Source organism: Myodes glareolus, chromosome 15, assembly GCF_982192425.1.
Source record: "Myodes glareolus chromosome 15, mMyoGla1.1, whole genome shotgun sequence".
Lineage (NCBI taxonomy): Eukaryota > Metazoa > Chordata > Mammalia > Rodentia > Cricetidae > Myodes > Myodes glareolus.
The window spans coordinates 6,505,427-6,524,092 of record NC_142040.1 but is presented as its reverse complement, the minus strand read 5'-3'; the positions used below and the strand labels follow the sequence as shown (position 1 = coordinate 6,524,092).

At 40.7% G+C, this 18,666-nt stretch overlaps 1 protein-coding gene across 21 annotated transcripts in view; it reads right to left on the bottom strand.

Annotated features, from left to right (window-relative positions):
* Window positions 1-18,666, bottom strand: part of Arb2a (ARB2 cotranscriptional regulator A) — a 415,675-nt gene that overhangs the window by 100,743 nt on the left and 296,266 nt on the right. For 11 of the 21 annotated variants that reach the window (XM_087896754.1, XM_087896752.1, XM_087896751.1 and 8 more), the window contains one exon: window positions 6,996-15,519. The exons of 9 other annotated variants lie outside the window; for them this stretch is intronic. In XM_087896754.1, coding sequence (XP_087752880.1) covers window positions 14,561-15,519 — 959 coding nt within the window. In that variant the 3' untranslated portion in view covers window positions 6,996-14,560. Of the gene's footprint in view, window positions 1-6,995; window positions 15,520-17,231; window positions 17,258-18,666 lie in introns of those variants that run through there. One more of the 21 variants, XM_085676908.2, reaches the window with a different exon arrangement.

Below are 18,666 nucleotides of genomic sequence, written 5' to 3'. Positions count from 1 at the left end.
AGAAAAGTTCCTGGGAAATGGTCAAAGCTGCTTGATCTGAAGTTTGGGGACTTTCACATCTGGGTGAGGCTGGGTATTCTTATTTTGCTTTCCATGTTCTGGTACATTGCCATTTGCATTATAATATATATTTTTGTCTGATCAATTTAAAATATGAATATTAGTGAATATATGCAGAAGTACTAAGGAGAAAGTGAGAAATCAAATCATTGTTCTTACATAGCTCCAAACTTTAGTATCTGTGAAATAAGTAACATAAAATGCATATAGTCGGACAATGTGGTAAAATATAAACACATGCATGTGACTAGGGTAGGTAGATTGTTACATTTTGAATCTTAGATTCAAACAAATGATTCATTATTATCCTCACTAAAACAATGACTGAAAAAAATCTGGACTTGCCGTTTAATAGGAAGTGATATTTCATTTATGTATGGTTTATTTCAACAGCAGCATCACTGGATCAAGTGTGAGAAAATATTTAAATCATAATTTCAAGTCCCTTCTGTTTTTTAGGTGTTTACATGACACAGACGTGTTCACAAAGAATATTCATCAAATAAATTTTTTACTGACTAATGTAGGAAACTGTTTAAAAATTTAAATGATACCATTTTCAATGAATTGTGCCATTATCTGACACCCCAAATAAAAAGGATAAAGACCCTTTCTCTTTTCATGAAAAAAAATCACATTTATGTTAGTGTTTTATTTAAAATTTCTTGGCCTAGAAGATAAAAATTTATGGCTGGTTAGATACTTTAATGGTGTGACAAAGAAGCAAAAAAATTTCTCTTTTTATCCATGGTGTAATCATGATTGCTTTTTTTGGGGATGAAGAAAACAGCTTGCATTTTGAAGGTAGTACACATTTAACAAGCATGCTAATGGCATGCAATACCTGGATGTGATCAACTGTATGGCTGATTATAACAGAAGGAATAATTTAAGGTCATAGTTGAAAGTCATACTTGGTGTTTACTTATAGTTATCAATATTCTTAAAAGTGTCTACAGAAACAATAACCTACTGTCTGAACACAGTCTATGCTCTTTTCAGCTATTTCATAAAATCAGAAAAAATTAAAGATGAGTGACAAGATTGATCATGGCACACAAATTTGATGGTTCTAGTGACTGGCAATGCTTAGTAGTATTGTGGTCAGACTCAGTCTGATGGGATAGTTCAGAAGGTCAAGTGCCTGATGCCAGGTATCTTTGGGAAAATGAATTCTATGTTCATTAAGGTATCCAAGACCTCTTCCCAAGCAATGGCTTCTACTCTCACCAATGGGTCAACTATCCTGTTTTCAAAATAGATCAACATAATTGCCTACTAACTTCTTTAGACCCAGTTTTTTTTTAAATTTCATCTTTTAATAAATGATATTTAACCTTAACAAACTACACTGAGTGGCACTAGTTCTTTTTAACACACAGATTTTTTATGAATTTTCAAATTATTCATCTATCTATTTTATATACTGGCTGCAACCCCCCCCATTATCTTCTCCCAGTCCCTCTCCCCCACATTCTCTCCCTTCCCACCCCAATCTCCTCCTCTCCTATCTCCATTCAGGAAAGGTCAGGTCTCCTATAAGTATCAACAAAACATGGCATATCAAGTTGTACCAAGACTGAGCACCTCCCCATGGATTGAGGCTGGGCAAGGCAACCCAGTGTGAGAAGTAGGATCCAAAGCCAGTAAAAGAGTCTGAAACAGCCACTGTTCCCACCGTTAGGAACAGAGCTGCACAAGGGGATCACGCTACATGACTGTAACATATATATAGAGTGCCTAGGTCAGTCTCACGCAGGCTCTCTGGTTGTTGGATCAGTCTCTATGAAACCCTATGATCCAGGTTAGTACATTGTGTGAGCCTTCCCATGGTATCCTTGACCCCTCTCGTTCCTACACTTCTTTCTCCTCCTCTGCATGATTTCAAAACTTCACCTATGTTTGGTTGTGGGTCTCTGCATCTGCCTGCCTCCATCAGTTGCTGTATGTGGACTCTCAGATGACAACTGGGTCAGGTACCAAATTGGTCACAGGAGATGGCCAGTTCAGTCTACTTATCCACTATTGCTAGGAGTCTAACCTGTGCTCCTCCCCACACTTCTTGGAGATTGCCCTGTGCTAGGCTTCTGCCCATCTACCCCGAGTAGTTCCCTTCAGCACCTTTTCCCTTCTGTCTCCCCGAAACCTGATTGCTCATATTTCCATCCCCACCTGCCCTCTGTCCAATCACATCTTTTCTCTTTCCCCTTCCCAGGGAGATCCGGATTTTGATCCACTTGGACTTGGTTTTATGCAGAGTGATAAATATGGATTGACTTGCATTCCGCATGCTAATATCCAGTTGGACAAGTACTATTTGTTTCAGGTGCTTTCTTTTTTCCACTGTAGAATTTTGGCTTCTTTGTTGAAAATCAGTTTCATCAGGTTCTCATTTGTGTGCGGGTTTACATCAGAGTCTTCAATTCATTTTCATTGATCCACGTGTCTGCTTTTATGCCAATACCATGCAGTTTTTATTACTATAGGTGTGAGGTAGAGCTTAAAATCAGGGATGGTGATATTTCTGGAAGTTCTTTTATTGTACAGGATTGTTTTAGCGATCCTGGACTTTTGTTTTTCCATATGAAATTGAGTATTGTTCTTTCACGGTTTGTAATGAATTGTGTTGGGATTTTAATGGGAATTGCATTGAATCTGTAAATTGTTTTGGTAAGATGGCTATTTTTACTATGTTAACTCTACTGATCTATGAGCATGGGAGATCTTTCCATCTTCTGATATCTTCAATTTATTTCTTCAAAGACTTTAAGTTCTTGTCATACAAGTCTTTCACTTGCTTGATTAGAGTTACAACAAGATATTTTATATTATTTGAGTCTATTGTGAAGGGCGTTAATTTTTTGATTTCTTTCTCAACCTGTTTATTGTTTATATATAAGAAGCCGCAGAGTTTTTAGCTGAGAAATATTTTCAAATTTCCAGAGATGAGACACTAGGTACAGATCAGATGCAAAGGGTGTGGTTGCTATGTGTAAAGCTCTGGAAAGCTCCCAGAATATCCCTCCTCCACACACACGCGCGCGCACACACACACACACACACACACACACACGCACGCACACGCAGACACACGCACACGCAGACACACGCACACACACGTACACACACACACCCTCTTCCTGATAATCTATTTATTAGAATAGGGATATTATCTAGATAAGTGCCAAAAATATAGAATGCAGATCTGAAAGTGTGACTCCATGTCTAAGGAGTTTTCCTTTTTATCATGTTATTATCTTCTATTTAATTTCTTTGTAGGGAACAACAGTCTTCTGTCCGACTGTCCTCTTGTATCTATTTCCCAGTACAAACCTAGATTTTCCCCAGCAATGGTGGGTATTGTGAATTGAATTGTGTTCCCTTCTAGTTTATATTCTAAGTTTTCATATCTTAAAATATGATCTAACTTGGAGATAAGGTCTTTATAGAGGCCATAAATTTAAAGGAGTTATTAGGGTAGGTCAGGCACTAAGCGTATCAGTATGATTAGCACCTTTATATAATAAGGAAATATGGACAAAGATATGCATAGGAGGAAGATGACAAGAGAGTCACAGAGAGGTGACTTCAAGCAAGGAAAGAGTGGAAGACACTCTTGTTTACAGCTTGTCAATGAAACAGTCCTTCCCAGACATTCATCTTAGACTTTTAGTCTCCAGGGACAATAGTTTCTGGCTTACGCTATCTACTCTGAGGTACCTTGACAGCTCTAGCAAGCTGGAATAGCAGATCTTAGAAAAGTCAGTGAATACATGGTTATGAATACTGGTCCAATTTCCGTTACTGCAACAAATACCTGAGATAATCAATTTATGAGGAGAAAAGGTTTATCTAGGCTCACTGTTTTGAAGAGTTCAGTCCATAACAAGTTGGTCCTGCTTGTTTTGGGCTTTAGGTGAAGAACACATAGTGGTAGGAGCATGTGGTAGACCAAAGACATTTCTCTTATGTCCAGAATGCAAAAAGATAAAGGGGAGGTTCCAGGTCCCATTGTCTCTTCAAGAGTATGCCCCAAAACAAATGAAAGCCCTTCTATTAGGTTCCACTTCCTGAAGGCACAACCATTTCCCAGCTGGGCCAAGATAGAGACCAAACCTTTAGTGTGTAGACTTTGAAGGACATCTGGACTTTTCTACATCTACAAGACAGCAACATTCAATGAAGAGATTGTATGAACAGTGGGGGAGGAACAAGCTTGTAGTTCGGAGGAGAAAACGAGAAACAGCTGATCAAGAAGGCAAGCTTCTGTGCAGCTCACAGCCTGAAGAGTGTGCCACCTGCTCTCTTCACATTTGCATTCTGCATCACCAACCTCTGATATCAATCCTGGTTATGCTACTTTGTTCTTACTTGTGGATATTATGTACTTACAGGCTGGAAACAAGAGAGATCATTCATTTAAACTGTATAATGCTGTCCGGTTTTCAGAAAGGTTCGATCCTTCAAGTGAAACCATTATCATTTGTCCCATTACCTAGTTGTCAACTAAGGGAACAGATTTTTATAAATCTCCCCCCACCTCCATCCTCTCTTGAGACAGTCTTACTTTGTAGTTTAGTCTGGCCATGACCTGAGATCTGCATACAGAGATCTGCGTGCCTCAGCCTCTGGTTGCAGGGATTATGGTGTGTGCCACCATACCCAGCTTTATATTTGTATTTCAACCACTATCATTAGCAATTTATCAGAAAAAAATCAGAAATTTTTCTGGCAACTGGGGCTAATAACTGCACTCTCTGCTCTCTTATTTAGTTTGGGTTACCAGTTGTTAAATGTTTTCCAATTTACAGAGATGCAGAAGAATGACTTTTGTGAGCGATAAGCAAATCCTAGGCAAACTATGACAACAGCATCACGAGGAAACAATTATTGAGTACTGAGTAAGAGAGATCTCCTGAGGATTTCTTTCAATATTTTCCAAATTCATTCTTACCAACTTTTACCATGTTGTTCCTGACAGACGAAAACCAACGCTCTTGAATGAAGTAATTATTTAAAGTAACGGGGACAGCAGGCTGCAGAAACCAGACTGAAACCCAGAAACTCTTATATTACCCCAAGTAATAAATGATCTACTATCTGACCAAGCATCTCAACTTAGTTTAAATTTTAGTTCATTTATGGTAGAAAGAGGATCTCCAAAAATATTCCCATGCCGAGGTATTAATCCCAGCTTATGACAGAAATAGGCTCTTTACAGACAGGTAAACAAAAAGAGATTATTAGAGTATACCACAATACATGAGCGATGTGAGCAAGACATGCAGAAGAAAGATAATAAAGATAGAAAGAGGAGAGTGTCCGTGAGTCAAGGAGACAAACCTTGAATAGATCCTTCTCTCAGTGCTCTCAGAAAGAACTAGCCATTCCCACACCTAGATCTTACATCCAGACTCCAGAACAGTGTGGAGATAGATTTCTGATGTTTAAACCAACTAATCCAGCATTATTTTGTTTGACAGTCTTATATAATGCCATACTAACACAGATTTATTTATAGCTAAAAAAGGTTTATAATTGGATTAAGTAGATCATAAAATAATAAAAGAGAACAGGACACAAAGTTGGGAGAATGTGTTTGGGAAAGTCCTGGGTGAGTTGGGAGTGGGGATGGGGTGGAGAAGATAAAAATAATGGTATACTTGTATGAAGCTCTCAAAGAATAAATATAACATTACAAAGAAACAAAAACTACTGAAATAGTTTGCACGACTACTCTAAGGAAAATAGAGATCAACTATCCTTGAGAAGCCTGTGCTCATCTCTTTTGAGTACCTCTCAGTTTCTTACACATTGCACCTAAGCCTCTAAAAGTATCTTTAATAAAACTCCAATTCTGATACATAAAAAAGATTTTACCCTACTCAATCATGAGTTTTAAATTTGTGAATTATTATCCATTCAAAAACAATAAATGAAATTAAATAAATATGTCATAATACTGTCCTGACAATTGTACTTTGTACTAGGAAAGGTCTTAGTCTATATATGCTAAAAGAAAAAGGAGGACCAATTGGGAAACAATACAGTCATGCCCTTGCAGAAGAAATCCCAAACAAGCTGGGCAGTTATAGAAGGAATGAATTTGAAATGCAGTGACTTTTTCATAAGGCCCCAAATTTTCCTGTTTCACCTGAGTCTTTGGCAGGCAGGCAGTAGAAGACTGAATACCAGTAAGTATAATAAGTTTTATTTTGTCATTTTGTTGGAAGCGAGGAGGAGGGAAGCCTAAGATGTCCAACCAAATTCAAGCCAAAGTAGCTCTTTCTGTGCAGAATCCACAGCAGGTCTTCTAGCTGCAGAGAGGGGCAGAGTGGCCTCTTCTTGGGCTTCCTGTAGTGTTTGTCTTCTCTGACGTCACCAGGGCTTGGTTTAAGGATTCTACTGGGTACCAGGATGGCTTCAACCGGATGGAGATAAAATCCTAGAAACCGACCCTGTCTTTCAATTTACAAATCCATAGCTCTCATTTGCATTTGTTTGGTTGATTCAGAAATGACAAGCATGAAAGATTCTGTGCTAAAAGTAGAATTTTGTACTTTTGAATATTTTTTAAAATTGAAAATAAACATTCGGAAACACAGAAATGATTTGAGTTACATTACACTCTAAATATGGGTTAACTCCACAAAGGTATATAAACACAGAGATAGTAATTGTGAATTACTCTGATGCACAAGAAAACAGACATATGGCAGGTGTCTACACTTCCTGAGCCACTCTTCTGAATTAACAGGCATTTGGTTTTTTAAAAAAATCCTTGAAATCTTAAATCTTCAGCAATTCCTTCTAACCCCAAACATACTAGATGGGTGTGTGTGTGTGTGTGTGTGTGTGTGTGTGTGTCTATGTATATGGCATAGTACTCCTTTTTAAAGAAATGTGTTTCATAGAAATAACAAATACAAGCAAAATTGAAAAAAGTTACATTTATTCTTTTAAGAAGAACTTTATAAATAGAAATTACTATTTTACAGACAGAGATGACTGTGATAAAGGTAGGACTCTGGATTGTTAAACTTTGTACAGATTTTCTTAGAAAATAGTTGTACAGAAGTATGTAAATTTATAAATGTAAACAGACTGAAAGACAAACTACATGATCATCTGTATTCCTTCATGATAACAGCCCTCGAGAGACTAGGGATACAAAAGACATACCTCAATATAATAAAGGAAATACACAGCAAACCTACAGTTGACAGCAACCTAAACAAAGAAAACAAAACAACAACGCATTCCCACTAACATCAGCAACAAGCAAGCATGTCCACCATCAGCAGTGGTGCAAATTTGTCCAGCCACTATAGAAACCACTGTGGCCATTCCATAGAATGCTAGAAATAGATTTACCTCAACATCCAGCTATATCACACTTGGGCACATATCTAAAGGACTCTACATCCTACTACAGAGACACTGCTAATTCATCCTCATTGTTGCTCTATTCATAACAACCAGAAACTGAAAACAACCTGGATGTTTGTCAACGGATGAATAAAGAAAATATGGTACCATTAACATAATGTAATATCACTTAGCTATTTGAAAAATAAAATCAGGAAATTAACAGATGAATGGATTAACAGATGAAAGGATGGAGCCAGAAAAAAAAAATTGTGCAGTAATCTAGCATCCCCAAATCCCAAATATGGCATGCATTTACGTATATGTGTATGTTAGCTGTTAAGTCTTAGAAAAGCAAGCTACAATCCCTATAACCACAGAAGCTAGGTATAGAATAAGGGATTCATAGGGAGGGAAGGATCTCACAAGGAAGAACAAAAAGAATAGGTAGTTTTAGATGGACAGGGTAGGGATTGAGACTGGGAAAGTAGGACTAAATGGAGTTTGAGAGGGAAGAGGAGGGTAAGGTCATTTGAGGAGTTGTAAGGAAACCCACTACATTAGAGGCTTAAAATACAAACATATATGAAAGAAATATGGGTAGAAACAATTCCATTTTGGACATCTTTTGCAATTCGGTGAAGCCTTCATTGCCAGAAATGGATTGCATCTAACTGAGCTGTTTGCCAAAGAAGCACATGGTAACCCCCAAACAACTCAGATATTGCCAAGACTATAGGTTCCCCTGCACAAACTGATAGTAATGCCCTATTGCTGAAGACAACACCTACATATCTAACTGAATACAGAAAAGTAGAGTTAGTGCCTAACTAGAGCCTTCAACCCTGTTGACTAGTGTTCATAATCAGAAGTTACTCTGTATACATTGGAGAAGTGTACTAACACAGCTACAAAGCCTTCTATTTACAATGGTGACATGCTTGCATGAAGTCTGTATACATCGGAGGAGAAAGGCAAACACTAACAGAGCTACAAAACCTTCTATCTACAATGGTGACATTCTTGCATGAAGTCTGGTATAATAGTGGCAAAAAAGTTGTGGGGACAACCAACCACTCCTTGTTTCCACTCAAGGCCATTTAATGAGATGAAACCCATACCTGAAGATCTTCCAATGGTCAAGAGCCTGAGACTACGTAGGCCATGAACCTAGGGCAATACGAAGTACTACTGTTCAGCTAAGAGAACATAAGAGTTTATTATATTCATAGATCAGTGTCTTTCTCAGTCAGCATCAGAGAAGTTTCCCCTTGTAGTTGATAACTAGACAATGTGTGGAGAGTAAGAAACCTTGAAACATTCAGTCCTAAATGGGATTTCTCTATCAGCTCTCTCTCCTTGGTGCTTAGGAAACATTGCAGAAGAAAAGGGGGACAGATTGTAAGAGTCAGTGGGGATGGAGAACACCAAGGAAACAAGGTCTTTCAGAAACAATAAGATTGACACACATGAAAACTCGGACTGTGGCAGCATGCACAGGGATAGCACAGGTCCAAGGCAGATGGAGTCCCCAGTGCTGATAGCAAAGTGGACATGAGCCCCATCCCTGAACCATAAGCTACCTTCAATTACCAACTGATGGCAGAGGAAAAAAAAACTTATTTTTACTTTTCTCACTGGTTATACAAACCACACGTAAAGGAAGACCCCAGGCCCAGCAGCAGAGAAGCCAACACAAAATGAGCTCAGTGCTATTTTTGGAGGATTTCTGTCTCACAGTGTGTTGTCTGGGGGATGTTTTCTAACCTTACTTTCGCTCATATATTATGGTTTCCGATTTTGTGTTTTTGTGGGACTTCTACATGAACAAATGCGTGTGTCTCTGTGTTTGCATGTATTTTCTGTGCATTTTCTGTCTCTTTTTCTACTTGTTTTGACTGTGGTTGAGTCTATCATTTTGTTGTTGCCTGCTTGATTTTTAATGAGAGAGGAAGAAACAGAGAGAGAGAGAGAGAGAGAGAGAGAGGGAGGAGATTTGGGTTGGTGAAGAGACTCTGGGAGGAGTTGTGGGTGTGAAAACATGATCAAAATATATTGTATAAAAATTTATTTTCAATTGAAAAGAGAAAAAAAACCATTTCTTAGGGCTGAGTGTGACGGGACAAGAGTATAATCTTAGTTCCAAACTAACCTGGGCCATATAATGATTTCTGAGTCAAAATAATAAACACATGTTTGTTTGTTTTATTTTTTCACTGTTCAAGGTTTATTTGGTGTTTTCAATGGCATGACACTAGGGTAGTTGGTTGCATCACCCATATGCAGATCTTACATTTTACATGTGTTCCCTCAGCTCTACCCTGATGCTAAGTGGTACTTGTGTAGTGGTAACCTGGTTGGTGTGACAGTTCCACTATCTCCAAGACACTGCCAATTGTGTGCAGGCTTCAATTACCCTGTGAACCTGCTGTGTCTGTGCTATGCACCCTCACCAGACATGCCTAGGCCAATGATTACCCAGTTAGTCATAACCTGGCTCCAGTGTGTAAATCCATTATGGATATCTTGTGTGTAACTGTTCTAAAGGATATTATTTTGTGTATTATGTGTTTAGTGTACATTGAATTATTATGTAAAATGTTTGTTTTAAAGGAACAAAAACAATGTTGTAATGCTTATTCTTATCTCTGAATTTTTCACATATGCATACAAATAACTTCTCATAAATATTCTTACATGTTAAAATGATGGCTCATCCCAGAGACACTAAGTAAGAAAGAGAACCCAAAGAGTAACATAAATAGATACCCCTGGAAGGGGAAATAGACAAGATCTCCTGAGAAAACTGGGAGCATGGGTGTGGGAGAGGGGAGGGTGGAAGGGGAGAAGGAGAGGAGGAAGGGAGAGAAGAGGAGAACTAGAGAGAATGGGATGGTCAAGATGGGGAAGGACAGAAATGGAGAACAGGAAAGAGATATCTTGATTAAGGGAGTTATTATGGGGCTAGCAAGAAACCTAGCACTAGAGAAATTTCCAGGAATCCACAAGGATGATCCCAGGTAAGACCCTAAACAATAGCAGAGAAGGTGCCTGAACTGCTCTTGTCCTGCAGTCAGATTGATGGCTATCTTCATCGAGCAACTGATGGAAGTAGGTGCAAAGAATCACAGCGAAGCATTGAGCTGAGCTCCCAAAGTGCAGTCGAAGATTGGGAGGAGTGAGAATATGAGCAAAGAAGTCAAGACCATGATTAAGATACCCACTGAGACAGCTTACCTGAGCTAATGGAAGCCTTCCAACTCTGGCCTGACAGCAAGGGAATCAGCACAGGATCAAACTAGGCCTCTGAATATGGGTGACAGTTGCATGGCTGGGGCAGACTGTAGGGTCACTGGCAGTGAGACCAGGATGTATCCCTACTGCTTGTTCTGGTTTTTGGAACCCATTCTCCCTAAAGGGATACCTTGCTCAACCTAGATATAGCAGGGAGGGCTTTGGTCCTGCCTCAAAGCAATGTGCTAGACTTTGCTGACTCCCCATGGGAAGCCTTACCAGCTTTGAGGAGGGGATGGGGTGGGATGGGGGGTGGAAGATGAGAGGAGCAGGAGGGAGGGAGGGAGTGGGAAATAGATGTGGCATGTAAATGAGAAAAGATAGTTTTTAAAAAATAAATAAATAGTGAAAGGGAAAAAGACCAGAAATATAAGGCGATAAAAAAATGATGGGTCATAGAAAAATTAAAAGGTTTTTATGTGAAATATCTAACAGCCTTTCATGATGGTGGCACCAATTTGCATTCCAATGAACCGAGAAGTCAAATTTTTATTATTGTGATTTTTTCCCCCATCATACTGTATAAAGTACTGTAGTTTTACAACATCTTGTATATCTAACTAGGGCACCACATGAAATTAAAAACTTCTGTATATCACAAGGACAATATGAAAACTAAAAGGATAATCCATAGAAAGAAAATATTTGCAATTTACATATCTGATAAACGTTTTAACATCTAGAATATATAAAGAAAGATACTAATTTAAAAATGGGCAAAATAATTGAATCATTTCTTCAAGAAGAAATAATAAATGGACAATTAGCATATGAAAAAGCTCAATATTATTTGTGAAATATCATTCATTGGAGAAATGCAAACATAAACCACAATGAACTATCACTTCGCATCTACTAAGATGGGTAGAATGGAAAAAATGATAGGAATAACAAATGTTGGTAGGAACGAGGCGAAACCGAGCCCTATATGTTTCTAGAGGGGATTAAAAGTGGCACATGTGCTGAGGAAGACCTTCGGCAGTGTCACAAAAAGTTAATAACTCTGCAATAGCTGGCAATCAGCAGGGAGCCACAACTGGCCAGCATGTAGAGTAAGAGACTTCAGAGTGCTCACCTCTAAACAGGACATCTGTATTAAACCACTCCCCAAAGGGAGTGTGGTGGCAGCACTGTGAGAGCCAGGCATAGCGCACAGCTCCAAGGAAACAGTGTCTTCCAGACACAGCAGGGCATCTACACGTGGATCTACAGTGGCAGCATGTGCGAGCCTCATGCAAGCTCAAGGTGGGCAAGATTCCGAGCCCTAGTTGATGTGACATTGGCATTCAGTAGCTCTGGGAGAAGGAGAGTCAGTTTTCTTTAATGACATGACCTTGGGTAGGTGGACCACACTCCAGGGCAGGCCTCACACTGAGGACAATTTGGGCAACATCAACTGGACTAGGTGGTAGCAAGAAAAAATAGAAGGAGAGGAGAAAAAAGTTGGGTGAGTGGAGAGATGGGGAGGGATCTGGGAGGAGTTGGGGTCTGGGAATGAATATGAACAGTATATTGAATGAAATTCTCAAAGAATTAATATGTTATTAAAAGAAAATAAATAATAAGTTGATAGAACCACTAAACTCAGCAATTCCACTCAAGAAAACTGAAAACAGGGATTCAATAGATTCTTTTTTCTTTTTTTAAAAAGATTTATTTTATGTATGAGTTCTCTATCGACTTTAGGCCAGAAGTGGGCATCAGATCCCACTATAGATGGTTGTGAGCCATCATGTGGTTGCTGGGAATCGAACTCAGGACCTCTAGAAAAGTAGCCAATGCTCTTAATTGCTGAGCCATCTCTCCAGCCCTCATAGACTCTTTACTACAACTCTCCACAGAAATATTATGCTTGGTAGACAGCAGTTGAGAATAACCGAAGAGTTGAGCCAATACCCAAACCATTGCGTATTTCTGCAGGGGAATACTGTCGAGCCGTAAAAAAGGATGGACTCTGACAAACACTGCAGTGTATACGAGCCTTGAAGATGTGCCAAGGGAGCAATTATGTGGACCTATTAATACAAATATCTAGAACACACAAATTCAGACACAAAGCAGATGGCAAGTGTTAGGAGGTCACATTTTAGAGTTGTGATACAGAATTGCAATAGGATGGCAGTATAGTTGCACATTATATAATTTAGCTGAACAAACTGAATTTATACTTAAAAATGGTTGCAATGGCAAATGTTACCAGGCATGCTAGTTAATAGCAAAGTATCAGTTTCTATAATGAAGAAGAAAATATGAACTAGAGGCATTAGGTTGTCTGACTTATGTGCTGATCAAATCAGTCGTGGAATTTGAGGAACAAGCTCAGAATGTAGCTTGCTCTGGCTTCTACTTCTGACTCCACAGAGGCACCTCTCCAATAGGGACCAGAAAAGAGAACAAACAGCACCAGAAAACACCACATTAAAAAAGTTGTCATTTCAAAAACACAATAGAAACAAGAATAATGAAAAGAACCAGAGTAAACCAGGAAAAGGTCATGAATAAAAATAAAATCCAAAGTTAACTCAGAAAACAAAACAAAAACTAAGGTATGATCTTTGAAAAAACCCTAGATATATCATTCAAAAAACGCTGAAGAAAATGTATGTCGCAGAAGCTGCCCAGTAAGCAGAAAGGCTTTGTCTCAGTTATATCACAGTGATGAAATTTTAATACACCCTGCATGCAGGTTTATAGCAGAAAAATCAAAAGGCAAAGAGATTTAAATTTTGTTTTTCTGACACTGGCGTCAAATCCAGGGACTCTGCACGCTCTATCCTCAAACCCAGGGGCTCTGCACGCTCTATCCTCAACACAGGGGCTCTGCACGCTCTATCCTCAACACAGGGGCTCTGCACGCTCTATCCTCAACACAGGGGCTCTGCACGCTCTATCCTCAACACAGGGACTTTGCAGGCTCTATCCTCAAGCAACTTTCCCCAGCCCCAAACAGGAGGATTAGTAATTGATCAGAAAGAAAGTGGAAAACTTGAAAAAAGAACCAGTTTCGGGGAAAAGGGACTTAAGAGGCTATTGGGAAACAGTCCTGTGGAGGCAAGTGTGGATAGCAGGCAGAAAAGAAACTCTGGCCACCAATAGTCAAACCACCAGGAACGATTACAAGCATGATCCTAACTAAAAGATTGATTGTCAGCTCAAAACAAAGTACCAGGTATTCCCAAAGAACAAAGCAAAAGAGCTGGAAGAAACGGAGTTGGGGCTGCGGACTGTGGTGGTCCAGCTTGCCAACCTCAGCAACGAACAGGTTTAGATTAGAATGACTTCAAAGTCAGGGTCAGCAAGAAGGCCCAGGATGGTGCATACCGGGAGAAGCTGGAGACCCCAGCACACTGGCTGCAAGTGAAAAGGTGGGTGGGGAAATGTGTCTGCCTTCCACGACCACTTCTCGGCCCTTTCAGAGGAGTGACCGTTACCTTGGACTTTGTGTCTGTGCAAAGGTCAGTTTGTTTTTAATGAAAGTTGCTGGAGTAGTTTTCTGTGACTTGAATTTTGAACTTTATACTGTGTTAATAAAGAAATAAACTCTTTATAATTCCCGAAAGAATAAGGAACAATGGGAATGTCTTTAATTAATAATAAAAAAGAGAAACAAACATTGAAGTCACAAATATATTGTAATGCTAACACCAGGGACAAACAAAGGTAAAAACAAAATGAAGCTAGTGATAAGCTTTAACTTTCTTCCCAACCCTCCCGAAGGAATTCCCACCCTCTAACTTAGCTTGTTTAAATTCTTTAGGTAGAGAACTAAAGGCTAAACACCCTGAAACAAAGACTCCTCCTCTCTATCCTCTGATCTTCCTCCGGCAGAGCAGGCCCCTCAGCTTGACAGCCTGGGGAGGCTCAAAGTGGTGGCTGGGGCAGACAGAAGGGCTCCTCGCACAGGAAATGTGGCAGAAGAGTACAGGGGTGTAAGACATGACCCCCCATAGTGGGGGAAATCAAAGGGGAGCCCCGGTGCCAAGGGAAAGCACACTGGTGGCCCTGGGAAGGGAGGCCCAGTTGCCCCCACATTCTCCCTCTGGGAGGTATCATTGGTTGGCCAACTGCCCATCTGGCTCCGGTTAGAAAACCAAACTTGGACCAGATCCTTCTGTAGCCGGAGGCGCCCAGCAATATAGCTGATTTGTTGGGGCGTGGGCTCTGGACACTGCAAGAACAGTTTCTCCAGATTGCTCCCAATGCGTCTTTCTCTGCTAGCACGTCTCCGCTTCCGGGCCTGTTGCAGGATCATCTCCATTCTGCATATGCCAAGAAGGTTCTTCTCATCTACTTCCTCTAGCCACATTTTCAGCAGGGGTCGCAGCTTCCACATGTTGGCAAGGCTGAGCTGCTGGGCCTCGAAGCGGCATATGGTCGTCTGACTGAGAACCTTCCCAAACATAGCTCCTACAGCAAACCCCACATCGGCCTGTGAATATCCCAGGGTCATCCTCTTCTGTCTCAGCTCCTTGGCCAGTTGCTCCATCTCTTTCTGTATAGCTGAAACGTCCTCTGGCAGTGCCAAATTTGGCATGTACCTCAGGGCGATGTAGGGTCCTGGGCAGGCAACCTCCGAGGAATTCTGGGACCAGGCCCTTGCTTCACCAGCTCCACAGGGTGCTCTCTCACCTCGGAATTCATAAGGTGAGGGACCCAGAGGCACTCCCCACACCTCAGGGCCTGGACAGATGACTGGTGGCCGCACCATTAACCTGCCTGTGGCTGCTTGGCTGCTCAACCAGGTTGGGGTGTCAACTCGCATGGGCACTGGCCCTTCCAGGCCGCCACCACTATTGCCTGGAAGAGGGTAAACGTTTAAAGACTTGCGGACGGCCATAGGATGGACAGCACCCCCAGAAAGAGTCTGGTAGGAACTGATGGCTCTCGAGGCTTCTGAACAGCCACCAAGCTCGCCCTCGAGACACGCCCCCAGTGGGCGGGGACAGCAATGCAAGCAAGTGACCGGATCAAAGTGTTAGGGATCCAAGGCTTGGAGACTGACTGGTAGCTTACTGAGTTCTCAGGGATGAAAACACAAGAGTCTCTTGTCCTGACCGTTGCTTTTAACTCCTAACTTAGACAAATCTGAAGTCTTGCTTCTCTATGCAGTCAGGTCCTTGGTCTCTACCTGGATCCTATCCTTGAATGGGACCCAAGCATTGACCTTGAGCTATCAGAAAATCTGGCGTCCCTTTCTTCTCATGCCTTCCAAACCACCATCTTGGCTTCACAAATACTAATTAGCCACCTCCCATATGTCAGATCTTGTTGACAGTATCTGTTCATTCATTAACTACTCCATTTCTACTATCTTTTACGTCAAAGTCCCTCCTGTGCACATCCTGAAAACATTTAGACACACAAGCTTCAATTTCTAACTAGGGTCAGTTTACTGCCTCAGATTGTAGACTTAGACTCACACTGTGCCACCACCCCTCACTCCTTCACTAGCAGAATTTCTGGAGGAAATGAACGTTTCTCCTAGCACTCTTGCAAACGTGCACTCCAATTCAGCGTCCCATTCCAAGCTTCCTCACTCAAATAGATAACAAAGTCTGTCACCCTCTGGAGACAGGTTTCTGGGCTTACATGACCTGCAGCTGGCCACTGAGATCACTCCTTGTCCTATCTGGCTCATCAGCACCAGGAGCTTCTGTACCTGGCCTCTTTCCTACGAGAACTACAAAGATCTCTTTTTATCTTTCTACCATGTTCCTGGCTTAGGCATTCAGCTCTAGGCCCCAAGTGGGGAAAAGAAAGAAAGAAAGGAGAAGAGAAATCTAATAGGTCCAGCCAAAACTTTGGAAGAATAGGGGGAGGATGAAGTGGAGGAGAGTGAGAAAGAAGAAGAGGAAGAAAAAGAGGAAGAGAAAGAGGAAGAGGAAGAGGAAGAAGAAGAAGAAGAAGAAGAAGAAGAAGAAGAAGAAGAAGAAGAAGAAGAAGAAGAAGAAGAAGAAGAAGAAGAACAACAACAACAACAACAACAACTTTGTTTGGAAGACCTCAGTCTCATGCCCTTTAACTCAGCTCTGTCTCTACCCATGTCTACCGAAACTGGCCTTCCTGAGGTCACTGATAGCCTTCCCAGTATCAAACCCAATAGCATTGGAAGACTCCACATTCTACTAATGTTCTCTGCAGGGCCTGGCAAGAATAAGTATTTCTGTTGTTCCTTTAAAAGTGTATATGGGGGTATTAGCCAACTCTTCCTTTACTTGTTTCCTGACTTTCACATCTGTATTTCTGCTGGTCCAAATTCATTATTTCATGCTTCTCCTCCAGAGGCCACATGATCATAAATCAGACACCCAAGTGTAAACTTCAGAGCTGTTCTTCAACTTTCTAATATCAGAAAGGCATCAGAAAGTGGATAGCAGGCCTCTGGAAACACCGCAACTTTCTGTCTCTGCGATTTCTCACAGGCACTACAATAAGAACTGGCTTGTAGTAGGTTTCTTCTGCTTCTCTTTCAGGTTCATCGTTCATACTGTTGCTATAGATAACTTTTAAAAACCAAACTCCAATCAATCCAAATCTGAAATAACCAAAGAAAACCCAATGACATCACTTTGGTCTTCAAAGAGCTCCAAAGCCAGCCCCTCTTCTCTCAGCTGGCAATGAGGACTGTTCACAGAACTTTACACTACTTCATTCATTCATCCACTTATTCAGGGACCATTCGTCACAGTCTTACCTCATCAGTCAAGAAGAAAAACTGCTGTTTTCCCCTAAAGATCGTTTGTACCCTGTGTGCTCTTTATCATGTCCTTCCACCTGCCTGAAATGGCTATTCTGCTTCTTGGTCTCATTACTGTTTAGGAGTCTGCTCACATATTCTCACTAGAAAATGAGGTCCCTGATCAGTCTTGCTACCCTGTTCTCCCCTCTCACCTATTTTATTTTGGCCTTAGCATGTACGGCTATCTAGTAAATAGTTATCTATGTGTCCACTGTATGCTTTTACTGCTGTGTCTATAGTGTCTATTACAGTATCTGGCACATACAAGGTAGTCAGTGAATAAAGGAAGTGTGTTGTACCTTCTGTTACCTATAAGACTCAGGTTAGAGATCCCCTAATGGAGACCTCTCCCCAGGAAGAAAAGAGGCTGCTTCGGGAGCATTCCTCTAATAGTTAATTTTACATTTTTGATTCTCTATTGGAGTAGACATCCACAATTCTTTTATGTCTCCATCTTTTCAATTTAAGATCATTCTTGGGGGAAATCAGTAAATCTAGAAGATGGGAGAACCCTGACTAATATAGTGGACAATGCATTTCTGTCGAATGGTGACTTTTATGATAGTGACCATAAAATAATCCCAATGTAACAAGAAGGCTTGACTTTAGGATGCTATCATCTTTCCTGTCTTATATTGCAAAATGGAACTCGCCATATAACCCTCTCAGGATGAGGGGGTATTTTGACACTAAATCAGACTCAAAACTACAGAAAATAAGATTGCTGATGTGGTGGTTTAAAAGAAAATGGCCCCCAAAGAAAGTGGCACTATTAGGAGGTGTGGCTTTGTTAGGGTGGGTATGGTCTTGTTGGAGGAAGCCTAACAGTGTGCAAGTGGGCTTTGAGGTCTCATATACGTTCATGCTATGCCCAGTGTCTCAGACTACTTACTATTGCCTGTTAGTCAACATATAGGACTCTCAGCTCCTCCTCCAGCACTGTGTCTGCCTGGACATCACCATGTTGTACCATGATGATAATGGTCTAAATCTCTGAAAATGTAAGACACCCCTATCACATGATTTTTATGTATAAAAGTTGCTGTGGTCATGGTGTTTCTTCACAGTAATGAAACCCAAACAAGGTAGCAGATATGACCTTGAAGTTCTGAATCAGCAAACCGAATGTCATATCTGCAGACTGAGTAGCTGACTTATTTGAAGTTTATCAGTTTCTGCTAGAATAAGTCTGGGCTAAAGGCAGG